At 53.8% G+C, this 26,230-nt stretch overlaps 2 protein-coding genes across 2 annotated transcripts in view; one reads left to right on the forward strand and one right to left on the reverse strand.

Moving 5' to 3' along the window:
* The window catches only part of SHC3 (SHC adaptor protein 3), a 100,478-nt gene extending 86,868 nt beyond the window's left edge, over nucleotides 1–13,610 (forward strand). The window contains exon 12 of the mRNA XM_025891679.2: nucleotides 6,790–13,610. Within this exon, the coding sequence (XP_025747464.1) occupies nucleotides 6,790–6,918 (129 nt within the window). The 3' untranslated portion in view covers nucleotides 6,919–13,610. The remainder of the gene's footprint in view (nucleotides 1–6,789) is intronic.
* Nucleotides 13,611–14,583: 973 nt separating this feature from the next.
* Nucleotides 14,584–24,169, reverse strand: S1PR3 (sphingosine-1-phosphate receptor 3). Its single transcript, XM_073878280.1, has 2 exons — nucleotides 23,977–24,169; nucleotides 14,584–17,918 (listed from the first exon to the last, which is right to left on the reverse strand). Exon 2 carries the CDS (start codon nucleotides 17,778–17,780, stop codon nucleotides 16,650–16,652), a length of 1,131 nt encoding a protein of 376 aa, XP_073734381.1. The 5' UTR covers nucleotides 17,781–17,918; nucleotides 23,977–24,169; the 3' UTR covers nucleotides 14,584–16,649.
* Between the last annotated feature and the right edge of the window lie 2,061 nt (nucleotides 24,170–26,230).

Here is a 26,230-nt window from a genome sequence, read left to right on the forward strand (position 1 = left end):
ACCTGCATCCATCACCAAAGTTCGATTTGGAACATGATTATCACCTGCAAGCGTCCATCCTTCACCTCGCCAGCCTCCCAGCCCCTAGTCCCTTAGCATCTCCGGGTTCTCCCTTCTTCTGGAATTCCCTCGGAGTAGAATCTTATAACTGTGTAGACTTTTGTGACTAACCTCTTTTCCCGAGGACAGTGTTTTCCAGGTTCATCCATGTTGTATCATATGATGATCCATTAACAGTGGGTCAGCAGCTCGTTCCTTCCTGTGGCCGAATAACGTTCCACCTACGGACAGACCACATTTACTTGTGACGGGTCTGCCAATGAACGTTAGGCTGTTATGAGCAATGTTGCCGCAGATATGATGTTCATGTTTCTGTGGGGACGTGTGTGTCCATTTCTCTTGGACCTGTACCTCGGAGTGGATTTGTTGGGTTGTAGGGTAACTCTATAATCTGTCACCTGGGAAACCATCAGACAGTTTTTCAAAGCAGCTGAACCATTTTCTGTTCCAACTCACAGCGTGCAAGGGCTCCGATTTCTCCACACTGCTCCTACCCTTGTCATTGTCCACCGTTTCACTTCCGGCCATCCTTGTGGGTGGGAGGTGGGACACCATTGTGATTTTGACTTGTGTTTCTGTGATGACTAGTAATGTCACGCATCTTTTCAGGTGCTTATTGGCTTTTTATGTATCTTCTTTGGAGACACGTCTATTCAAATCCTTTGTCAATTTTTTTCTTCCTTCTTTTCAGATTTTTTTTTTATTGTGGTAAAACACATATAACATAGAATTTACCACCGAAACCAGTGCTAGGTGTAGAGCCCAGTGGTATGGAGTGTGTGCGTGTAGCGGTACAGCCACCCCCACCAGCCGTCTCCAGAATGCTCTTCCTTCTTGCAAAACTGAAACTCTGTCCCCATTAGATAATTCCCTGTTCTCTCCACCCCCTGCACCAGGCATCCTCTGTCCTACTTTCCATCTCTATGAATTTGACTCCTCTAAGGACCTCACGTGAGTGGAATCATACAGTATTTGTCCTTTGGTGCCTGGCCCATTTCACTCAGCATGGTGTCCCCAGGGTTCATCCTCACTGTAGCAGGTGTCAGATCTCCTTCCTTTCCAAGAATGCATATGGTTCCATCGTGTGGATGGACCACGTGTTGCTTACCCATTCATCAGTTGATGGACACATGTGTTGCTTCCACATTTTAACTATTGTGGAAAACGTTGCTATTAACACAATATACAGATATCTCTTTGAGACCCTGCTTCCAACTTTTCAGGCAGCCACCTAGAAGTGGAATTGCTGAGTCATATGATAATCCATTAACAAACATTTTTCGAGAAACCATCAGTTTACAGTGGCTGCACCATTTTCGCCAACAGTACATACGCGAGGGTTCCAATTTCTCCTCATCCTTGCCAACACTTGCTGTTTTCTGGTTTTAGGACTGTAGCCATCCTAACAGATGTGAGGTGGTATATTATTGTAGCTTCGATTTGCATTTCCCTGGTGATGAGTGATGTTGAACATCTTTTCATGTGCTTGTTGATCATATGTAGATCTTCTTTGAAGAAATGCCAATTCAAGTTCTTTGCCCATTTTTGAATCAGGTTGTTTGTTTTTTATTGTTGAGTTTTAGAACTTTATATATTCTGGATATTAATCCTTTATTAGACGAGATGCACAATTTACAAATTTATCCCCCCACTCTGTGGGTTGCCTTTTAATTCTGTTGATAGTTCTTTTAATGCACAAAACCTTAGGATTTTCATGATGCTCAATTTGTCTGGCTTTTCTTTTGCTCCCTGTGTGTTTGGTACCATATCTAACAAACCCTTGGAAATTCAGTGTCTTGAAGCTTTTGCCCCATGTTTTCTTCTAAGAATATTAGGTCTTACATTTAGGTTTTTGATCAATTTTGAGTTAATTTTTGCATGTGGCATTAGCTCTGGGTACTTCATTCTTTCGTATGTGGATCCAGTCTTCCCAGCTCCATTTGTTGAAAAGATTGTCCCTTTCCTATTGAATGGTCCTGGCACTGCAGTCAAAAATCACTTGACCGTATACACCAGTGTTCATTTCTAAGCCCTCTGTTCTTTTCCACTGGCTTGTATGCCAATCTTTATATCCATCCCACACTGCTTTGATGACTGTAGCTTTGTAATCAGTTTTGGAATCAGGAAGTGTGGGTCCTCCAACTTTGTCAGATTTGTTGGTCTTTTCAAAGAACCAGCTTTTGGTTTCATTGATTTCCTATAATTCCTATTCTCTGTTTATCTCTGCTTTAATCTTTATGATGTCCTTTTTCCGCTTGCTTCAGGGTTAATGTGCTTCCTGTTTTTAGTGTCTTAAGGGAGGTTAAGTTATTTGTGAGTTTCTAAATTTTCCTCCAGCTGTTGGGGAAAATGAGTGCTCATGTGGGATGAGGTATTGATTGGAAGGATGTAAGCAATTGGCATACAAGGTTGCAAGGTTGACTCTTGACATTGCATCCCCTGGGGGCTGATGTGAGCCTGGCATTCTCTGGCACTGTGTCCACTGGGTCTAAGAAGGACATGAACTTCACCTTAATTTCAAATCTGGGGGAGGCCAGGCAATGTGGCTGGGTGGGTCTATATCCCACTTGGGCTAGTCATATTTGAACTGGATCCTCTGGGTGTGGAGGGTCTACCGGTGGATCCAGCCCAAGCTGAGACATTGGACAAAGGGCAGCAGGTCTGAGTGTGCAGCCCGTTCCAATGGAACCAGATTTTAATTAGGAAACATCTCTGTCGGATGGCTTTGCCCGAGCCAGTGTGACCTTTTGGAAGAGAACAGGTATAATCATTCTGTCGTTGGTGGAGTGTACTTGTTAATGTATAATCTCTAAATGGTATTTCTAACTGCCAGGCACTTACTTTAAATGTTCCCCAGGCAACTCGAGCCCACCATGCCTAAAGCAGAAGGTATGGCTCCACCCCCTTGCCCACTGCCCTGTAGACTCCTTCCCACGGCTCGCCCCGCCCCCGAGCCTCAGCCACCAGCACCTTCCTCCTCACGCATGTTTAGTTTTATAAGAAACCACCAAACCACCTTCCAAAGTGGCAAGTCCCACCAGCATTGAGGAGAGCTCCTCCTGCTGCACATCCCCACCAGCGTGTGGGGTGGTCAGTGCTCTGGATTTTGGCCATTCTAATAGGTGTGTAGTGGTGTCTCATTTTAATTTGTGTTTCTCTGATGACGGGTGATGCAGAGCATCCTCCCATGTGCTTATTTGCCATCTGTACATCTTCTTTGGTGAGATCTAGTTGTTTGTTTTCTCATTGTTAGTGTTAAGATTTCTTTGTATGTTTTGGATAACCAGCTCATGAGATGTGTCTTTTGCGAATGTCTTCTCCCAGTCTGTGGCTAGTCTTCCCACCCTCTTGACTGTTTCACTTGTGGGGCAGAAGTTTTTAATTTTAATAAAGTTCAGCTTATTATTTCTTTCATTCATGAATCAGGCCTTTGATGCCATATCCAAAAAGTCATCACCAAACCCACGGTCATCTGGGCTTTCCCCTGTGTTATCTTGTAGGAGTTCTGTAGGTTTTTTTTTTAAAGATTTTATTTACTTATTTGAGAGAGCGAGGAGAGACTGTGAGAGAGTACAAGGGGGAAGGAGACGGAGAAGCGGGCTCCCTGCAGAGCAAGGAGCCCGATGTGGCGTTCAATCCCAGTATACTGGGTTCATGACCTGAGCTGAGGGCAGATGCCTAACCGACTGAGCCACCCAGGCACCCCAGGAGTTCTGTAGGTTTGCATTTTACATTTAGGTCTGTGATCCATTTTGAGTTCGTTTTTGTGAAGGGTGTAAGGTCTGGTCTAGGCTCTTTTTCTTTCCTTTTCTTTTTTGCATGTGGATGTCCAGTTATTCCAGCACCATTTGTTGAAAATGCTATCTTTGCTTTTATTTCCTTTTTTTGTCTTATTGTATACCTAGGACTTCCACTGTGGTGTTGAAAAGGAGTGTGAGACCAGACATCCTGGCCTTGTTCAAGTTTCTTTTCGTGAAGGAGGATGCTAGTGGTAGGATTTTTATAGATGTCTTTATCAAATGGAGAAAGTTCCCCCTGCTATTCCTGGTATATTGAGAGTTTTTACCAGGAATCGGTTGAATTTTGTTAAATGCCTTTTCTGTATCTATTGATATGATCATGCAGTTTTTTTTGTCTTTAGGCCTAATGATGTGATGGAGTACGTTAATTGATTTCAGAATGTAGAAGCAGCCTTGCACACCCAGGACACATCCCCCTCGGTCATGGTGTGTAATTCTTTCTGTACATTGTTGGATTCAATTTGCTAAGGTTTTGTTGAGGATTTTTGCATCTGTGTTCATAAGAGATATTGGCCTGTAGTTCTCTTTTCCTGTAGTGTCTTTGTCTGCTTTTGATATTAGAGTAATACTGGCCTCAAAGAGTGATGTATTGAGTTATGTAGTATTCCTTGAGTTAAGTAGTATTCCTTCTGCTTTTGTCTTCTGAGTGAGATTGTAGGGACTTGGTCCAATTTCTTCTTTAAGTGTTCGGTAGAATTCACCAATGAACCCATCTAAGCCTAGTGCTTTCTGTGTTGGCAGATTACCAATGACTGATCAGTTTTTTAAATGCACCTAGGCTTATTCAGACCGTCTTTTTCTTCTTGTAAGAGTTTTAGGAGGTTGTGTCTTTCAAGAAATGGACCCATTTTTATCTGGGTTGCCAAATTTGTGGGCCTACAGTTGTTTCTAATATTCCTTTATTATCCTTTTAATGTCCACAAGATCCATAGTGATGGCCCTTCTTTCATTTCTGATATTAGTAATTTGTGTCCTCTCTCATTTTTTTCTTAGCCTGGCTGGAGGCTTATTAATTTTTATTTATCTTTTTGAAGGACCAGCTTTGAGATCATCGATTTCTCTATTGATTTCCTGTTTCCAACGCCATTGGTTTCTCTAGATTTTTTATTCTTTCTCTAGTTTCCAAAGTTAAAGCTTAGATTATTGATTTCACATCTTTCTTCTTTTCTGAACCACATGGCAGGGGGTTCCGTCCGTACACATAGCTCTGTGGGCTGCAAGTTCTCTGGGCAGGAGCCAGACTGGAGTTTCAGCAAGTATTTATGGGAATAGAGTAAACTGGCCTACTTCTTTAGGCAGTAAATATGTATCACTTACCTCTTCTGCGTGCCTTTATTTGCATGTGCATGTGTTTATTATGGTGGCCAGCCTACACACTCCAAAGATGCTGACCAGTGGGCTCTCAGCTTGGGCGGCATTTTGGAATCACGGGGTTTTTGTGAAACGCCCTGGTGGCCGAGCCCCACCCCGAGCTCCTGGTGGAGTTGACCTGGGCATGGGGCTTACTGAATGCACTCAGGTGGTTTGGATGTGAGCCCAGGGGGACACTACTGTCCCAGACACTTCCCGTCATAAACCTTCATTCACCCCTGTCGCCCCAGAACTTAAATGAGTATTAATTGCTAAAAAGTGGGGAAAAGGGGCGCCTGGGTGGCTCAGTCCGTTAAGCGGCTGCCTTCGGCTCAGGTCATGACCCCAAGGTCCTGGGATCGAGCCCCGCATCGGGCACCCTGCTCGGCAGGAAGCCTGCTTCTCCCTCTCCCTCTGTCTGCTGCTCTGCCTACTTTTGCTCTCTCTCTCTCTCTCTGTTAAATAAATAAAAATATTAAAAAAATAAATAAAAAATAAAAAGTGGGAAAAAGAAGTCAACATCAAGGCAACACCCCAACAGTAGTCTCAAGCTGAGTTCTTAGTGTCCCTTACCCCTAAGAAAGGGGCCTGCCCATGTCACCCTGGGATCTTTCTAGGATGGGAATTCTAAGGAACTTGGGAAGATTAAAGAACCTCAATGAAAAAATGCCTAAAAGTCTTGCAAAAAGATTTCTTTCTGAACGTGCCCATCAGGTTGCCTCCTACATGAGGCTCAATGCCCAGGAGTTGGGAGCCCCATGGCCCAGTGGGTCCCTGCCCCTTGGGTGCTTACAGAGACTGGGGGCGATGGGGCCCTGCCTCAGAGTGGGACCCCAGGAGAGGAAAACATCCTCGTTCCAAAGCTTCTGCTGTTGCCTTTGTTTGTAGAGCCCAGAGCAGATGGCCTGGGGGCTTCGATGGGCCCACCAGGAGTATAGCCTGGGGGCGGGAATGAGGTCAGGGCTGAAGGCCCAGAGATAGACATCCCATTGGTGGGTTGGTAGAGAGGAAGAGGCAAGAGGGCCACATTAGGGGTGGGAGTGAGAATGTGGGACAGATCAGGGAGGAGGAGAAGAGAAGTGCCCTCGGAGTCTCCGAGGGAAAGGTGGGGAGAGCTGATTGCCCCAGGGCAGGGATGGCCTCTAACAATAAGGTGAGAGAGAGAGAGAGAGGGGCCAGGCCCCCCAGGGCATCCCACAGCCATCATGAGGGTCATCTAAGGGCCTGGAGGACCAGCAGGTGTAGCCACGCACCTGCTCCCTGCCCCATCTCTCACCCCCCCGCCAAAAGAGCCGGCCGCGGGGGGGTGCTCTCCAGAGCAGACTGGGAGATTGCTCCAGGCCAGGCCTCCTCTGCCTTCTTCACAGGTGGTCTACACGGGGAGTGTAGCAGCTCAGGGACCAGGGCACAGGCCCAGGGAACAGACGGAAGTGGTGGGACCAGGCAGAGGTGTCTCTGAGAGTGTGTGGGGGCCCCGGGGAGGCGCCACTCGGGTTCCCATGGCCTGGCTGGCTCCGACCTCGTGTTCTCTCTCGTCTGCCTGTGCGTCACGTGCTCCTGCCCTCTGTGTCTCTCCCAGATCCGGACGAAGGACAGGGTCTTTGACAGCATCAGCCACCTCATCAACCACCACCTGGAGAACAGCCTGCCCATCGTCTCAGCCGGAAGCGAGCTCTGCCTCCAGCAGCCGGTGGAGAAGACCCTGTGACCCGCCAGCCACCCTGTCCTGACCCCGCACCAGTGCTCAGGAGCCCTGGGTCTTCCCGGGAGATGGGCATGGGGGCTCCAGAAGCTTGGGCAGCTGCCTGCGGGCTCAGAGCCTCGTCCAAATGCCCCAGGAGGAAGGTGTCCGTCAAGTGCAAGTTTCATAAACTTGTTCTGATTTTCTCATGTGCATATTAAAGGTGTACATACCTATACATCCTGTACAAATTATCCCTCTATATTTATATTTTTTAAGACTAAGAAAGATGTAAGACTAACGTTCTGTGCTGTATGTTTTTAATGGAAAAAAAAAAGTTTGACTGTAGTTGTCCGGGCAAAAATTTAATTCAGCTGACCCATTCTTCTGAGAAATTCCACTAGGAAGGTGTTACCTGCGGGTTTTACCTGGTAAGCCCCACTCGGGGAAGAGAAGCAAGCAGGAGGGCTGGAAATCACCGTGGAGCTGTAGCAGAAGGCAGGATGCTCCCCAGAGCGGTTTAGCTCTGCGCATATCGCTCCATGAACGGTTGGTCCCAGCGCCCGCCACTCCACGTTGCCGGCGCCCCTTCCTCGGTGATGCCGCCTCCCCTGCTGTCGGCCTCACACCTGTGTGCTCGCGGCGCACGACAGCCGGTGCTGCCGCGCTAAGGAGCAGGTGGTGCCCCAGCTGTTTCGGGTGGTGCCGAGCACAGGAATGCCGTCCGCCTTGAGCGCTGTTGTCCAGGGGTCTGTTTGATGGCAGATGTGGCACAAAGTGAGCCTCAGTGACCAAGAGCATGCTTCCCTCATTCTCACCTGTATAACGACAAACCAGTACGTGCGGAGGGCTGGTGGGGGCAAAGTCTTGGTTTCTGTGTCCTGCTAGCCAGTACGCTGACCGCAGGCTGCTGGGGTAGCTGCTGGGAAATTGCCCCCCCCACCCCGTTACATCCAGCAGAGAAAAATGCATGTGCACGCGCTGTCAACACGCGTGCTCAGTCCTGAGACATTCGCACAATGGCTGTTGTTCCTGCTCCACGTTTGCCTCAGGCGGGGGACTCGGGAGTCTGGGGGATCGGTTTGAGGTTTTGCCTCTTGAGTGGTTGGTGGGTAAAGTGGCTGGCTGTCTCTGCAACAGATTTCCCAGTTGCTCCCTGGAAAGGGCCCAGGATTTCTTACCGGGTCATTTGGTGTCAAGAGGTCAACAGTGTTTCCAACTTTTAAAAAAACATCTGGGTTGAGGTTACCTCATGATTTAACAGATGCCGTCTTTTAAAAGCTAGAAGGACTCACCCATTGGTTGGCACCCCGTCACTGGTACCACAGCCCAGGCTCCTGTCCCGTGCCGTCCCACAGCCCGCGGCGGCCCTGGATCAGGGCCGCGGAACTTTCTGCACACTGGCATGGGGCAGGAGGAAATTCAATGCTTCAGGAACGAGGAGTTAAGGGTAGATTTTGCAAACTCTGAGGAGTAATGATTCTGCAAAGTTCTAATGTTAAATGAGCCCCATTTCTGTTTTCAGGGGTGGGTGTGTGTCCAGGATGGTAGATGGGGTGGAGCTCGTGGGTGAGGATGGGTTGGGCAGGTCCGACGATCTGTGTGGGGACTTCTTAGGAGTTTTCGTCCTTTGAGGGTCCCGTGAGTCCAAGAAGACAGTGGCTTCGATCTTCTAGAATGTTCTGCCATGGATTGGCACTAATGTAGGACCACCGTCTCTTCCTGGTGCGGTTCCGGTTTCAGTCGCAGTGTGGATACCGCACTCCACGTTACCCAGAAGCAGTGGGAGCTGAACGGGGCTGGGGCAGCAGCTGGTTCGGTGGGGGCCCGGCTGTGGGAACCCCCCCTGTGCCCCATCCTCTGCAGGCCTGCATCCCTGCAGACATACATAGAGGTCCCAGCCCTGTGTGCCAGTGTCCACACATATAAAAAAAATGGGTAAAAATGACTTTTCTCTGGACAGCCTGCAGGGCCCCGCTGGGTAATCTTAAGGGCACACCCCAAATGCTAATGTTTAAAGGCAAAGTAGGCTGGTTAGGGACCCTGAGCCCCTGGACAGCTCACCTGCTTTCTTTGCCCTCCTGGGGATATGAGAAACGGTCATCTGCAGGGTTTAGAGCTCTCTGCTGTGAAGTCAGTGATTATCTCAGTGGTGATAAGCAGTATATATCCTGTTTTTTTGCATGAGAATCGATTTAGAAAATTAGAAATATTGAGGGGAGATCACATTTGTTTCAATATTAATTCAAAATATGCATTTTTAAGTTCAGATTCCAGGATTGCTTACAACACAACAGGGCCCGTGGGAACCCCTGTAGCCGCTGGAGCGCCCAGCAGACCCAGCAGATGGCTGCCATTCTCTCATCTTCCTGGGGCTCCACAGGTCACCGCAGCTCCCCTTCAAGGCCGTGGGATGGGCATCATGGGGAGCCCCACTCACAGGGGGAGAAACTGAGGCACAGTGCCCCCCCCAAGCCACACGGTGGGTGGGCTCTGCTGCACCTGGAGCTCAGGATTCCCAGGCAAAGACAGGGCCACTCCCTGCCCAGCCTGGGTCCCCCCCTCGCCTGGACCTGGACGGCACCTCTGCCAGGCAGGGCTGTGTTCCCAGACCCCCGAATCCCCGGGTACGTTCGCTCACTGTGCCGGGTCCCCCCGGAGCCCACGGTGTGCCGGACCTGCTGCCTCTCCGCCTAGACCTCTGGGCGTGCTGGGCGCGCACGGCAGGTCCCACAGGCCCACAATGGCCCCGCTGTGGTGTGGCCCCGGAGACCCCCACCCACTGCCCCTCCCACCCACACCACCGCGTGTGAATGAGCAGGACTTCCAAATGACCTTCTCGTCCCCCTAGAGCCTGCGGGTCCATGCGGGACTGCCCACCCTTGGTTTCAGCGAGCGCTGATGCTCGAGGCCCTGAACCGCCCTGTGCACTGTCTGGTAACACATTCAACCATCTCCCGCCCCGACTCCGTGCAGACACAGTCTCTCCCGGGCTTTTACACCCGAGAGGCCAAGGGGCCCAGCGGCCGCGTGGCAGTGACCTGTGTTCACATCTCGGGTGTTGGGGCGGGTGGGTGGACCACAGCCCAGGTGCAGGGATGGAGCGCTGCTTTCAGGTGGTTCCAGATGCCGCATGGCTCCTTCTCAGAAGTGACACGTGGCGACGAATGTCCTGGTTCTTCTTTCCCTGAATCGGTCCCCAGGGGAAGGCGATTCCCACGAGATCACAGGCCTCCCCCAGAACCACGTGGCCTCACGCTTGTTGCTGGGTGTCTCTGAGCGGTGGCCCAACCGCTGCACCCCCCCCCCCCGCCCCGCGAGATGGCGGGGAGGTGCTGGTGAATATATGGAAACAGGAAGGACAGCTGCTTCCTGGGACACCTCATGAGCAGGTGTGATGGGCTCCCTCTCCGTGTTCACACACCTGCCGTCCATCCCCACCTTTCTGCGGGTGGTGACAGCCCAATAGCAAAGGGGACAGGGATTGTGGAAATACTGCACTTAGGTCACTGTGTGTCACAGACAAATCTCGGTCCTGAGTTTCAGAATAATATCTGGGTCTGTAGTGAAACTTTAAAAATTGGTCCTGAGAGAGATGAATTGGGAAAACCACTTTACAGGAAGGTGTTGCAAACCTGGGCGTGCCAGGGCCCCCCAGAGGATAACAAGCAAGGGAGCATTCTAGGATCGTGCTGCAGCAGAACCCCCTTTTTAGTGCGAGAGCTGGGGCCAGGTGACTTGCTGGAGTGTGGTGACAGTGGCTGAATCTCGGACAGAGCGCAGGACTTATTAGGGTCCTTTACAGTTTGGGTATAAAGCTCAGCGCCTGATGGAAAATGGCACATAGCTCTTCCCTCCTCCTTGGGTGTGCATTTATGCTCATTCTTTTTGCAAAAGGCATAAAGACGGGAGTCTTACACCGACAAGGAAGTGTTTCTGTTTGAGGGCCTTCAGAAGCAGACCCCAAGAGGGTCTGACTGTATGTCGATCCTCTGGGTGATGCCCCAGGGGTGGGGAAGGGAAGAAAGCTGAGGAGGAGGGCATGATGGGGCAGGTCACCGTGAGGCGGAAGACTGATGGCGCCGAGGGACAGCAGGAAACGGGGCTGGACGCACATCAGTGCTTACCCAGCGTCACTTAGCCACTGGCCCATCCCAGGGGGAAAACAGGCCCTGTGCACACCTGCGCGCACTCCCGGCGCGGGGGATCCGGCAGGGCGACGGGCCTCCGGGCCACGCAGGTCCCGAGTGGACAGGCAGCGAGGTGGCCCCCGGGCCTCACCCCTGGAGGTCTGCACGGGAACCAAGAATTTGCATTTCTAATCAATTGAGCGATGCTGGTGGGAAGTGTAGACTTGGAGAACCACCATCAGGTGTGAGCTGCCGGCCCTTAACCCTCCCTTACTGAGGGCTTTCCCCGTCCAATTTATGACTTTGTTTTCCCACCGTCTCATGTCCCAGATCCCAGAGTCCATGCTCGGAGTTTTAAAAGTGGAGGATTAATAAGCATTTAGAACTCCATACAATCACTGCTGGCGGATAAGATGCCATCTGCCAGGCACAATTTATTTATAATGGGGTTTATACATATTTATAAGTTTGCAAGCAACAAATGCACAGTCTTAAAACTGGCACACTTTATAGCAGCCAGAAAAACTGCAATTTTATACCAGGACTTTGAATGTCAACCTACACTGATTAGGACGGATGCGCACCTGTGTGTGTGTGTGTGCAGGCTGGCTGTGCACCTCGAGATGCGCCCCTGCACCTTGGTATTTCAGCCAGCAGAGACAAGCAGAAAGTTAAGCAGCTGTGAAGAGTTTGGCATCTGCGGACACATGGAGGAGGGTCCTGGATGCTGCAGGATATGGGATCCGTGTGCAAAGGGAGCAGGACCCCGGGGCGGGGGGCACTGTGGAAGTGACAGAGGGACGGGAGGGAGACAGCAGAGGACAGAGGTAAGAAGGGTTTCCTTGGTCAGCGTGCAGCGTCTGTCAGAGGCCAGGGAGGAAGGACACGAAGGGGCAGTTGGGGCAGGGCTGACCCCCAGGTGTGCTGGGGGTGAGCTGGCTGCCCAGGCTTGTAGGCATTCCCGGCCAGACTTCTCTTGGCCTCATCTGTGCGTTGGTTCCTATTAGCAGGCGTGGTGCTGGGCTCCTCGTAGGAAACAAGCACGCACGGGGCATGAGAGTGTGACAAGCCTGATGGCTGACGTGGTCACGTTCCACGGGACAGAGGAGGCGGGGGCTCCCAGGTGGCTGTGGAGAGTCTGAAGGCTTTGCAAGCTGGAAGACGGGTGGATGCCGGTGGGGTGGGAGTGCCAGAGCAGGCGGACAGGCTGGGGGCCCCGGGGGGGCGGGCGCCCTCACATACAGTGGCTGGTGTCAGCAGGGACACTGGGGGCTGGCGGTGCCCCCCTCAGGCCTCCTCCTGCCTCCCCGATGCCCTGAAGAAAGGAGTCCCTTGAGCTCGTCCTGGAGGGCTGGGAGGACCATTCTCATGGACGAAAGGGCCAGATTACGTAGCAGCTCACTTTGCAATGCTGTAGGGAGAGATCAGTGTGTAGGGAGAGCACGTGTGGTCCTGCATGTCACAGCCAAGGAGCTCACACTCACCTGGGATGTTTCTCCCACCACCAAATTTTCTATCCAACCGAATCAAGCAGCAATCAACACAGCAGAAATAAATGGGCATACCCATCTTTGAACACTGAATTACCTTTTTCTGTAATGACTATGTGTTGGTGGCAAGTGGAATGTTCTCTGTTCATTTGCCTTTTGAATAAAATTTGTTCCAGAATAAATATTGTAAAAAATTAAGTATGTGAATGTTTGTTTGCATTCAGAATTAGATACGAATTAAACATCTGATGTGAAAATCCAAGGATCAGGAGAGAACTCCATGTAAATTTCATGTGTAATAATGAGATATTTATTACTTTTTAAAAAGTATTTGGATGGCAAATTATATATATTGATAAATATTATCCGAGAGCTTTGTGTTTTGTTTTCCGTTAAGTTTTGTGGAACAAGCGAGGATTACCATGAAGGTCTCTTGTCCGGGTATGTTGCCAATTTGCCACTTTCTGCTTTGATGCTGGGACAGCATTTGGATTCTGGGGAGTGGAATTACCAAACCAACCTGGAGCTTGCTAAGCTCTATTTCGGGAAAGCTGGGAGCGCCTGAGCAATGTGGGGGACACAGAGAGGCCCCACAGCACGGCAGGGAGGGGAGCGGCTCCCGTGCCTTCCTTGCCCTCGGCACACCCCCCACCCTTCTAGGAAGTGACGCGGCTTTGGGTCCGAGCCCTGCGCGCTGGCGGCCGCGGAGCACAGGCCCCTGCACAGCGTCCCCCGGGGTCACCCCCACTGGGGCCATGCCACATGTCTCCTTCTCACTGGTTATCAGAAAACGTGCCTTCATTTTCGGGATAGTGGTGTGTGCATTTCTGACTAGGTAGCAAACCCTTTGATATTTTGACTTAGATGCTGAAAACATTTGGGTGTCGAGGTTTTGTCCTCGTGGATACAATTTCAAAGCATGGACTTGGTAATTCAATTAGACATTTTCTATAAAATGCACCAAGTTACATGTGTGCGAAAGGCTCCTCACCAGCGCGGAATAACCTCCGGTCAGGGGTGCAGAGAGACAGCCGCTTTCTCTGGCTTGCCGTTTAAACGACTGTCAGTGTAACTCTGGGAGCAATAAAGGATTGTGTGAAAAGCCTCTTACTTGGGTGCTGGATCTTGTGTTGCCTCACGAGGGAGGGGGGAGTTTGGAACCTTTCCGTGGACAGCAGGTACTCTGATATCCCCAGACCTGTTACACCACCATCACCTGCCAAACCTCGCCCTTCTGCCGGGGCGGGGGGGGTCAAAGTGGCGGCCTGGCCACAGCCTTCCTGGCGGGCTTCACGGTCACGTCTGCCTGGTCGCGTCGGGCAGAGTGCAGGGTGGTGGCTGCAGGCTGCGGTCCGCGAGATCTCTCCGTGAACATCAGCCCCAGGCTAGTTATGCCGAATGCAGGCCTCATGCAGCGCGGACACACACACACACGCGCGCGTGCGCGAACATACGCACACACCCAGATGCACACGCATGTGCTCACACACACAAACATGCACACACGTACATGCACACACACGCACAAACCTACACGCATGCACACGTATGCGCATGCACACACGTGTATACACGTACACGCACGCACACACCCACATATGCGTGTGCGCACATACACGCACGCACCCAGACACGCACGCGTGCGCTCACGCTCACAAACATGCACACACGTGTGCACACACAAACACGCGCACACGTGCACACACAAACACGCACACATGCACACACACACACAGGCTAGAAGTTGTCCTCTGTCAACGAGGATGCTGGGCAGCAGGCCAGTTCTGACCTCTTCCCTCCTGTTGCAAATGGAGCAGAACCAAACGGCCCGTCTCTTTCAGCCAGGACGCATCATTTTCTCCCCGTTGAAGGGTTCAACCGCCTCAAAATGGCCCGGCCTACCAAAACCTGGCCACCGAAGCTTCCCTGGACACCAGCTATGCCTGGGGGACGCGCAGGGGGAATGGTCATGGGCTTCCGAGAGTGGCTTCCATCCTGGGCCACCACCCTCCACGCCACCAGGGGCTCTGGTGCAAACAACCCCCACGCCGACCCCCAGAGACAGGTTTATAAGCAGGCTTTTGGTTTTATTTTGTTAACAAACACACACGGGACAGGGAAAGGTTACTGACCGAGTGGTATCTAATGCACGAGTTCTCTGTCCCTTGGAAACTCCCACACGCCCCCAGCCACCTGCTGAGGATACCGTACACAGCGGTATTAAGATTGATCGTTTTCTGCATCTCTCAAACGAACACAATTACTCTTTTGGCATATTTTTCACTCAGACTGCCTGAAAGTTCTGCGTTCTCGCAACAGGAAGCTGGGTTATGGTGCAAGTGTCACTAATACTAACTCCAGAGACCCAGGGTCCCTGGGCCCCTCAGGGCCAGTGCGGAGGGGTCCTGCGGCCACTTTGTTCACTACATGAACACGCACTGCCCAAGGTTGTGGCTCCGAAACACTGCCTCACTTTCTCCACGCTTTACTTTCCAGACACGCTATCGGAGTAGAGAATAAGCTCTTTTCAGTGATGTGAGGAAGCATGCCAAGTGTCTCCTGACAAACAGGACTTCTCTCATCAATAACAAAAGTGAGGGAAGTCTTTGGTGGGTACGTGGAGACCCCCCAGGACCCACAGGATTGTTCCTCCGTCAGGGGAACGTGCATCGGACAGCATGCAGGAGTCAACCTCTCCTCGAGAGAGCTAACGTATCGAGCTGTCTCTTGAGTCTTGACTCAGCCGAAACATCCAGCAAACCAGAAAACCTCAGGGGCTCTGATGTGGGCTTGCCCAAGTAGGAGTCCTTCTGAAGGTTGCTCTGTTTTGCTTCTACCAGAAACCGAGCACGTTGACTCTGTGGTTATGAGATCTCTACAGACGTGTGCACGTTCTCCTCGTCTGTCTGTCCTGCAGGTGGAATCCTTGGGGGAGGCATGCACAGAAACGCCTTCTAAGTAACTCCCTACCAACGGGGACGCACGGCCAACCTATACTGAAAAGGGGAATTACAGCATCATTACATTTCCTTGAAGAATGTGCACACCGCCGGATCCCAGATGTGCTCCTGACACGGCACGGTCAGGGTCAGCTTTGGGGGGGGGGGGGGCAGGGGCTGCCGACCGCCCCGGCTTCTCCATGGGGACAGCATGGGGTCACTGACTCGGTGCTTCTCTGATCAAAGTGAGTCAGACTCCACACAGGATCAAGTAAACCTCTCCTAATTCAGGACAAACGTTCCGTCACGTTAAAGGGGGCGCAGCCTCCGGCTTCCGGCTAGGGTGTCTGTCCTCTGCTCGTGTGGGTTCTTTTCCTGGTTGGCCTAGGGACAGCCTCCTGAAGGACCCTGGCTGGCTTTTCTGCGATCTTTAGGAACGGGGCTTTGGCCGTGTGTAAGACTCCACAGGGACACAGGACAGAGGAGAAACAGGGACGCCGCTCCCAAAGCTCTCTGGCTCTCCGTTCCCTCTGGGTCAGCCCTATGCACCCGAGCCCCACTTGGGAGCAGCCCTTTCTGGGAATTCAGGCAAAGCCTGCTGAACACAAGACTTCATGTCAGTTGAGGAGACTGGGACTGGTGTGTGTACCTGGTTTCTAGCCACATCCTTACACCTGGTGGTTCAAGCAGGACGCTGCACCACGTGCCCCCACTGGTACCATGTACCGATGGCAGACATCGGAGACACAAGGGCTCCGTAGCCCAGACGTGACGAATGCACCAGCATCCACGCTGTGCACAGTCAATGCAGTGTGAAGTTCCCAAACCTCACTGTGGCGTCTGGGGAAGCACGCCGTACGTTGCGTGGCCCACCACCACCTTCCCTCGGCAGGCACCACGGAGAGCGGCCACTGGGACTCGGGGGAAGGCAGCAGGTCACGTCAGCAGCCGGGGACATTCGGAAGACTCAGGAGCCGAAGCGGACAAGGCACGTTGTCTACCGTGGAATAAGCTGGCAAGTCCTCGGGTCCCCCCTTAGTGACGTCCACGCTACGCAGGCTATTGGCAAATAGGTTTCCCGAGCCCCAGCTCTGGAACTCCCAGGGTTGAGGCATGCAATAAATAAGACCGTGGCTGTGAGCAGAGTGCCCCTTGTCCCGTGGATGTGTAGGGATCCCCGTTCCTGGAGGCCGCTGCTCTCATTTACAGAGGGTCCCATTCTGCACCGTTTTGTTCCTGTCGGCTATGCAGGGCGAGGTGGCTCTCTGCGGAGGGTCCTCCTTGCTCTTTGGCGAGGGGCTACTGTTGTTGCTGCCGCTGGACTTGCTTCTGCTGGGATCGAGAGTGGGCTGGGCAGGCGAGGAGCGGGCGCCCCAGCCCCGGACCAGGCAGGTGCAGACCAGCCGGAAGAAGGCCCGCCGCATCTCCTTGCTGGCCAGCGTGTAGATGACGGGGTTCATGGCCGAGTTCAGCACGGCCAGCACAATGAACCACTGGGCCTTGAACAGGACGGCACACTCCTTCACCCTGCAGGCCACGTCGACGAGGAAGAGAATGAAGAGCGGGGACCAGCAGGCGATGAACACGCTCACCACGATGACCACAGTCCGCAGCAGGGCCATGGAGCGCTCCGAGTTGTGGGGGCTGGCCACCCTGCGGCTGCTGGACTTCACCAGGAAGTAGATACGTGCGTAGAGGACCACAATGGTGGCCAGGACGGCCGTGAAGATGCTGATGCAGAAGGCGATGTACTTCTTGGAGTAGAGGGGCAGGATGGTGGAGCAGTCGGGAAGGTCGTGCAGGCAGTTCCAGCCCAGGATGGGCAAGGCGCCCAGCGAGAAGGCGATGAGCCAGCACATCCCAATCAGAAGGAAGACGCGGTGCTTCTTGTTGGCGTCGTACGGCCTCATTTTGATCATAGTCAAGTGCCGCTCGATCGCGATGGCCAGCAAGCTGCAGGTGGACGCCCCGAGGGCCACGAACATGCTGCCTTCCCGCAGGAACCAGACCGTTGGAGACAGGCTCAGCGTCCTCTTGCCTGACATCAGAATGTTGACCTTGTAGGCAATGCCGGCCAGCAGGTCACAGAGAGCCAGGTTGCCGATGAAGAAGTACATGCGATTGTGGAATTTATTATTCTTCCAGATGGCAATGAGAACCATGAGGTTCTCCAGCACGATGAGGCTGCAGATGATCAGGAACAGCACGGTGGTGAGCATGCTGCCCTCGGGGGCCTCCTTCAGCCTGCCCTCCAGCTTGCCCACGTAACTGTAGTGCTCGTACAGGGTCTGGTTCCCGGGCTTGGGGCGCGGCATCAGGACCGTGGCCATGGCTCGGGTGCACAGAGGCTCAGCTCCGGATCCCACCAGAGGGCGCCCTGGGCATGTCCATCTCCAGAGAACAGGCTCTGGCTCAGGCTTCAGGGGTGGCCCGGGCTGGACCCCAGCCAGGGCATGCAGAGCAGCAGCCTGCAAAGAGAAAAGAGGGGCGCCCAGCGATTAAGGGGCTCTGAGACCACCTAGGGGCAGCGGCCGCAGCAGAGTTGGAGGAAGGCACCCGAACTCCGCAAGCGTGAAAAAGGGTGGTCACACAGGGGCCCAGAGCTCCCCGGGCGCTGAGGTGGCCACGGGAAGCCACTTGGTGTCTGCAGCCTCTGGGAGGGAGATCAGTGCGTGAGCGCCACGGTCGTTCACTCATGTAACAATGACACACAGACCGAGTAAACATCCATCAGGGAATCCCAAGGCACTCGTGAGTGCTAACTGTGCATCCTTGATCCACCACGCGGGAGCGGCCAAACCATGATTCCCCGTGACCCGGAGACAAACGGAATCATCCCAGGACAATGCAGTAGGATGGAACCAGAATGACGCCTCCGGGAAGCCCCCCCGGTGAGCCTGAAGCCACATGGTGACCACCCGTGGCCCCGATGGCATCCCTGGGACCAGGCCTGGGGACAGAGTCGGGTCCTGACGGCCTCCAGGAGAGGCCGGAGGCAGGGCCACGCAGCCACGGAAGGAAGGGCAGTGTAAGGCACAGCAGAACCCAAACCCGTACCTCCACCGGGGGTGATGGGAGGAAAGGCAGGGATGAACACTTGGACTCTGGACTTGGCTGAAAACTCAGAGTTCAGATCACACTGTCTGAACCCCCAAAACTGAAGCCGTGCACGTGAACTGAAAGAAAGCAGCAGACCCGAGGCCTCCACACGCCCCACGCCAGGCAGCCCGGTGCCAGGCGCCGGCAGCCACTCTGTCCACTAGTCCTGCATGACTTGCAATCATGAGTGAGTGACCACCCACACAGTCTGAATTGCAGAAACACGCGTGTTACCTGAAAGGGCGAGGAATGTGAATTGTTCGTGAATTTGCACCCACAATGGGGAGAAAGGGCTCCAAGCAGCCACATCTAAAAGGTCTGGAAACCACAGTACAACTTCGGCTTGTCGGCTGTGACTGTTTCCCCAGGATAACTCCCCGCCATGTACATCCTTCCCTCTGCACGCACCCCACCCCTTTGCAGGGGCCATAAGCAAGGACAGGGACGCATGTGCCCATAAACCCGCTGGACCTGGACCTCCTGGACGTAAAGAGCAAGGACAGAGAAGTGAAGGAGTTTTCTTCGCGGCACAGGCAGGGTTTTGAAAGAACTGAGCAGGGCAGGAAAACAAGCCAACAATGAAGGCGGTACCCAGCAGCAGAGCCACCACAATGAAAACAGTGGAAGACGTGCCGGAGAGCCACCCAAACCATGCGTTTTGAGGGTGAATGTATTTTTCCTACTAATGCCTGATTTATCATTTCCGTTGATTAAATATTCATCACTCAAAGAGCACATTTTTTTCAGAACATCTCTTGCTAAATGCTACTCTCCGCATTTTTTGTAACTGGAAGACATCTGGCTCTCTTTACAATCTAAAAGCTTATTTTCTTTGGTTTACCAACATTAGACCGTAGACTCCATCCCAAGAGTTACGTGCTGGGCCAAAGGCCAGATTGATTTTGGATGTGTCTGAGCGCTGTTACTTGTGGTCAAAAGCATCACAGAGGAGTTCTGCCCCCACCTCTCCGGGGCACGGCAGGACCTGAATTTGCAGAAAGAACACTCTGCCCCTCCCGCCCGCCAGCTCGGAGCGGCCAGCCTGGCTCGGGACCAGGTGGGGCATCAGCTCTCGGGCCACATCCATCCTGAGGCGTGCTGGGCACTGCGAACACAGCCCCTGGGAAGCCAGCCTGTTCCACCCCTCCCAGCCACACCACTGACCCCCAAAGGGACCGCTGGCTGGCTTCTCAGCCCCTCGAGGGCAGGAGCCTGTTTCTGACCTCCACGTAAAAGGGGCCCCATAGCCTACAAATGTGCCTGGCGTCTTTCTGCCAACGTGATGCTCACCCGAGTCCTAGGCGGAGGTGCATTTGGATGCTGGTAATTCCTGCTCCTGTCAGGAAACAGATGCAAAATCACCCTTGTCTGTGGACACAGGGGGGTTTCTACAGGTTGCGGTCCTAACAAGCGCTACGGGGCCTGGGTAGGGGCATCCTTGTGAGCTTGTGCCAGTGCATCCATGGGCTGCCTTAGATTTCTGAGCATCGGGCTGGTGTCTAGGAGGGGCTTTGATGCAGAGGGTCCCTGCAGAGGCTAACGGCACTCGGCTAGCTGGAGAAGTCCCCATGGGGGCAAGACGTACACATTACAAATGCTCACGTTTTTCTTTATTTTAAAAGTTAAGCATCTGGGGCCTGGCAGGGACCACCATCTGACTTTTCATTGCAAGAGTCTGATCACTGCTTGATTTCCCCCGAACAAGTTAGAAATAGAGGCCAGTGCTGAGGAGGGTAGTCTTGTATGTCTCGGAGCGCCGGGCCTGACCCAGAAGCTGCTGCGTGGGACGGGCACTTGGGAGAAGCACCTTCTGGAAGGTGTCTCCGCCATGCGTCACCCAGGTTAGACCGCGTCGCACCAGTGGGGCCGTCATCCCTCCATTCCAAGGAGGTGCGTCCGCGGGGAGGGGCGGCCCGGGTGGCCGATGGGTTCCAGATGTGCTCTCTGCGCTAGTGACTCACTTTCTCTACACATGTCAACTTGAAAAATAAACAAACTATAAAAAGAAGGAAAAGAAAAAAGTAAAGGGAAATATTTCCACAAAGTCTGGGGTCTCTCTCCCTCTCCGTCACAGAGGACCAGAAAAGCGTGAGAGGACAGTGAGGAATTTCTCCCGGTCAGACACAAGGTGCTGTTTGTCAAAGGCACGTTTTCCCAGGGAAACCAACGAGCCCATCCTTCAAACTGAACTGAAACACCAAGCATTTGCCAAACAGCAAAATTTCCTGGAAAGCAGTGTTTTGTTGTTGTTTACAAGATTTAGGAAAGAAAGACCAGGCTGGTCATGTCGATGCCCCAGGAAATTCCTTTGCTAATGAATATTTCCCCTTGCCCCAGATTTCTGAGCAACCCCTCGGGGCTTTCAGAGGTAGCTTCCGGCAAGAGGCCTCACACACACACGGCCCCGCACGCCTGCACTCCGCTGGGAGCCCAGGCCCGGAGCCCCCCGTGAGGTCGCTGGGGTGAGCAGGCTCCCCACTCCCTGGTGGCTTTCCCACACGGGACTCTCTCGGGCAGGGAAGGTGAGGGTGTTAACACGGATCGGGTGCAATCCTGCGAGTGCATGGACATGGGGTGGCCAGCAGGAGTCCAGGCACAGGTCCCAGGGGCTGCCTCTGCGCTCGCTCGCCTGGGTGCCCAGACTTGTCCATTGTAAGGCAACCGATCTTAACACGGGAGACCTTACCCTCTGCTCTTCAACCAGACTTTTCAGACTCTCCCTTCTCTGCCTGTTCTTAGTGACGGGATTGGACTTCGGCCCAGATTGCCGTGGGATGAGTGAAGGTGTGTGGGAATGAGCTCCTCCGGGCAGCTAAGGGCCTATGCAAATAAGAGACATCTGGCCCAAGAAGTCCTAACTGTGGGGTCCCTCCCGCCGGTTCCTGGAGCCACGGTGATGCAGCCCACAATGTCCCTTGCAGGCACCCCGTCTGTCCCCATGGCGGCATCTGCCTTTCGAGTGTACACAGAGGGAAGCCGAGGCTGGGCTGTGGGGGTCGCGTCCTCAGTGGCACAGCTCGGCCGAGGCAGTGCTGGGCTGGATGGCTGGGTCATCTGATTCCCATGCACCACAGCAGGGGCTCACTCTTCTAGAGTGTCCACCCCCCCAATGCTCTTCACCTAGACAGCGGTGACAAGAGTGTCACCAGCAGGCTCGCCAAAAGCTGGAATGCTGACATGAGCGGAAACCTGACCCGGGGGGACATGAAGCAGCATCTGCAAGCCCCAAGAGCCGCACCAACCTGCTCAGGCCTTGCTCCAGCGCACAGGGCTCACCGGGCTGGCCTGCTGCCGGGCCTCCTACAGACGCAGCCACAGAAATAGGAGGAAAATGACACAGAACAGAGGCTGACCATGCCCAGCACAGTCACAACCGTCACTGGAGTGCGGGAGTCTCGGCACTGGATGGAGTTCACCGAGCACGTCCTGTTACCTCTGAAAGCTCATGGAACGTCTCTTCAGGCAATTAATTAATTCAACAGAAAATGGGTGCAAAGGAATCATAAGAAGTGGCTCCAAACTGATAAGACAGGAATGAGGAAGCCACATGGGAGGCAACAGAAAGGTCCCCAGAAAGCACAGCACAGTGGTCCCAGCTACCACCACAGGCGGCCCTTGGCCTGGCTGGTGGTGTCAGCGCCCGGCTCACAGCACCGAGTCCTGCAGAAGGACAGGGGGCTTCACAGTAGGGCAACCCCCAAATTTTCAAGATGACGGCATGCCCAGATTCTCATTTTTCCATCATAGAAACATATGCACACACTGTAGGTATCGAAGTGTGTGTAGGAGGAGGGAAAAGACACCACAGGGTCACATCAGTGCCGTAATTTCCAGAGAAAGGAGGAAAATCAAGTCCCTGCATTTTGAGAACATTGTTAGGCCAACATGTGAGGCTCCTTCTTCAGGAGATGCCAGTTTTCTACCATCCACACATGGTAGAAAATTAGGAGAGCCACGCACTTTACGAAATTCAGAAACATAAAGAGGAAAGCAGCATTTATGAAGGTGAAGCTGAGGGAGAATCCACTCCAGCCGCATCTTCACAGGAAGCTTCTGAGGGCTGATGTGCAGTCTCTGGTGGCAGGTGACAGAACAACCAGACCGGCAGGATGTGAAGGTTGCTGACTGAGAAAACCCACTGTGTGGTCCTCCTATGGCCACAGAATTAGTCATTCTGGATGGAGCTCTGCATCTCAGTTCCCTGAGAACTCCTACAGAGCCAGACACTTCCACGACTCCTCGAGGACAACACGCCTGCCGCCGCCACCCCCAGCCACAAGCATGGCCATCCACCGTGTCCATCACACACCCACGGGACCTAATCCTGCCCCGGTACTTCTAGGAACTGTTTTCCTTAACCACGCCTGCAAGAATGTCACTAAAATGTGTGCATTGAGTGTTTGCAACTTCTGACCAAGAATGTTGCAAAGATGAATGAGGAAGATGTGTGTCTGCAGCCTCTGACTTCCAGACTTTAGAAAGATGCCTCATTCTGGAAGTCGTCAGTGCTCCAGCTGGGGGTGGGTACCGTGGGCAGGGTGGACCCTCCACTTTTGAAATAATCGCCCAGGAGAGCCCCGTGTTCATGCCACTCGCTTTGCTTTAACTTCCTAACAAAACGTGCTCCCTTTAAACTCCCAACAAGTTCCTCTCTTACATCTAAATATAAAAACCCACAAAGAAATATGTCACCGGGAGTGGCCAGCACCAGAAGAGAAAGAGAGAGACACAGACCGTTTGGAGCCAGGGTGGTTAGAAGCGCCAAAGCTAGCATGGGGCCCAGGAAGGACATGTCCCGTCCCTTCTCCAGGCTTTATCCAGCTGCGAATGCAGCACATGGGAACCTCATGATTGCAAAAGTAGGGGCTTTATCTTCCAGCCCTGATTCTGACAGTCCTGACTGCCTACTTCAAGAAACGGAAGAAAGCAATGGAATTTTGTGGCAAATATCATTTAAAAAGAACAGTTTCCCCAGGAGAACGACGACAACCACACACTCCCAGAGCCCCCAGGTCCTCATCCTGGGAGGCTGAGGGTGCCTAACTTTTCAGTTATTCCAGAAAAAGGACAGAGGGGACTTCTCTGGGAAGAGCCACTTATGTCTCCTCCAGGTCCTGAAGGTGCAGCTCAGTCTGGACCTTTCCACTGTAGTTAAAAAGGAACCATTCCCTCTCCCCTGGCTCTGGCTGGTCAATGGTTCTCGTCACTAGAGTGGAAAAAGGAACCATTCCCTCTCCCCCGCTGGGGCCGTCACTGGAATGGATGGCCTGGAGGAGGGGCTGATGGGGACGTGGTGTCTTCTTGGGCCAGGTCACAGTCACGCCAGGGATAGGCTGGAATTTGGTGAGAAAAATGGGCCCAGCGGCCCCCAGCCCACCCACCCAGCTTGGGCGCCCCGGACTCGCAATCCCTGCCCCACCGACTCACCTCTGTCTGGAAAGGGCGCTTGGGCCACCCGCATCCTGGCGACCCTTCCTCCGCTCAGAGGCGGCGGGGACCGGGGCACCGGGAGAGTCTTGGGGCTGGAGCGGGGGAGTCGGTCCCCGCCGGGGGCTGTCGCTCGGGCTCCTCCTGGCGCCGCGTCCCCGTCGCGTGTCCCCAGGACCGGCTGGCTCAGTCTCTGCGCACGCAAGCCAGAGCGCAAACTTTTCCAGAGGCCCTTAGGGGCGGGGCGGTGCTCCGCCCCGCCGCCCCCAGCTCCCCGCCCTCCCGGCGCCCCCTCCCTACTTCCTCCGCGCTCCCGAACCCTGCTCCCCGCGGCCCCTTTCACCTCCCTGCCCCAGGTCCTCACCTCCCGCGTCTCCTCATCTCCCGGCCTCTCCGCGCCCCCCCATCTCCCTGCCCCAGGCCCCACCTCCTCGCTTCCCCCCGCTCGCCCCCCTCACCATCCCCCCCCCCCCTCCCCGCCCCCCCCCCCCCCCCCCCATCTCCCTGCCCCAGGCCCCACCTCCTCGCTTCCCCCCTGCTCGCCCCCCTCACCATTCCCACTCCTCTTCCCGCCCCATCAGCAACCCCCAACCCCCGTCTCAGCTGCTCCCAGGCCCCTGCCCCAGGCGGGCGTCCTGCCCCTGCGCCCCTTGGGTGAGCTCCAAGCAAGGGTTTGGGCTGATGATGATATCATCATCATCATCATCATCATCATCATCATCATCATCCTTACTGTGAAAGTGATCTTGATCATTTCCTTTTCAAATTGCCTTTCCACTGGTTCCTGGGTTAGCATGCTTGGGCGCTGGCTGTGGCCCCCAGGCCCACCCCACACAGGGCTACCCAGCTCCTGGACCTGTGGGCCCATCTCTGGGGCTGCTGTCCCCACAGAGATGGACCCTCTTGCATGGATGCATAAAATAGCCCTGACAAAGTGCTTCCAAAGAAGAATACCCAGGGAGGCAACTAGACTGCAGAATTTTCCACTGGAGAAAGAAAGTAAAGGCCAGGTGAATGCACACAGCAACCAACCCTAGAAAATTTGGGGCATGGTGGGGAGAGGGAGGAAGGAGAAAAGAAGCAAGAGGGAACCCCAGTCCCGTTACCCACAGCCAGGGTGCGCCTTCCTGGGCAGACAGAATAGGGGTGCAGGGGTACCAGGAGCCAGGTGGGAGGATGTGGGGGAAGGGTCTCCCTCAGGTACCTGCCCCAGATCTGAAGTCCTCCTGCTTCCAGAGAAGGAACCGTCCCACCTTCCCCAGAGCTGGGAGCAAATCCTTATTTAGGGCGAGTTTGAACCCTGATGGGCGCCTGGCATGTTTTGCACTTTGCTGCTCTTGTGTGTTTTCCCCGGGGAGAAACTGGAGCCCTGGAGAACACGGGGCGGGGGCACCACAGAGCTCTGGCCTGCCCTTGGGGCTCAGAGGAGGCTGCCCCTGCCCTGTCCTTGCTGCCACTTAATCCAGTGGGCCATATCTGCCGTGAGTCCCGTCGGCACGGTGGCCTTCCAAATGGACTCAGCGTGTCTTGTGCAAGCTCTGGGGAGCCACTTCCGTCCCAAATTGTAAGTGGGATCGACCGCGCCTCCTCCAGCTTCAAGCCAAGCGAAGGAGAAGAGAGACCTGCTGCTTTGGCCACCTGCCAGAGCCAGGGGACAGTACAGCGCCCTGGTCTCCATGTCTCCACCTGACCAGTCAGTTGGTTCATCAGTAATTCTTTAAACTAGTTGCTTTGCGCTATATGTGAAATCACTGGTTATTGGCTGAAGCTTGCCATGATTGGCGCCCCGTCTCCGTTCACTGGGCAGGTTCTGAAATCCAGACTGAACAGAACAACCTGAGGTCTGGGGATGCCTCCAAAACCAGCCTCAGAACGGGACTCCCGAAGCCTGAAAAACAATGGGGCTTTTTACTGCAGGCGCCCCAAGGGAGACACGAGGATCTGACATAGAGGCATTCCGGAAAATCCTTTTTCAAAAATACTCCTTTCCCCCAAAGATTCCCCTCCTGATTGCTCTCCCCACACACACCTCTCTCACTGAAGCGGTGCCCCACCCCACCTGCTCTTCCCTCCCTGGGCTATCAGGATCAGACACTGGACCCTGACTGGGGGGCCCTCTGCGCCCCCACACAGCCCTGAGAAACCATATTCTCTCCAGAAAACCAGGCCTCCCTAAGGGTCTGTTGGATAAAAGTCTCCCACTCTGCCTCCCTAATTAACGAGGGAAAGCTCTTTACAGGGAATGCCAGCTCAT

Source organism: Callorhinus ursinus, unplaced genomic scaffold (genome assembly GCF_003265705.2).
Source record: "Callorhinus ursinus isolate GAN/ISIS: 27379988/994484 unplaced genomic scaffold, GSC_fseal_2.0 scaffold28, whole genome shotgun sequence".
NCBI lineage: Eukaryota > Metazoa > Chordata > Mammalia > Carnivora > Otariidae > Callorhinus > Callorhinus ursinus.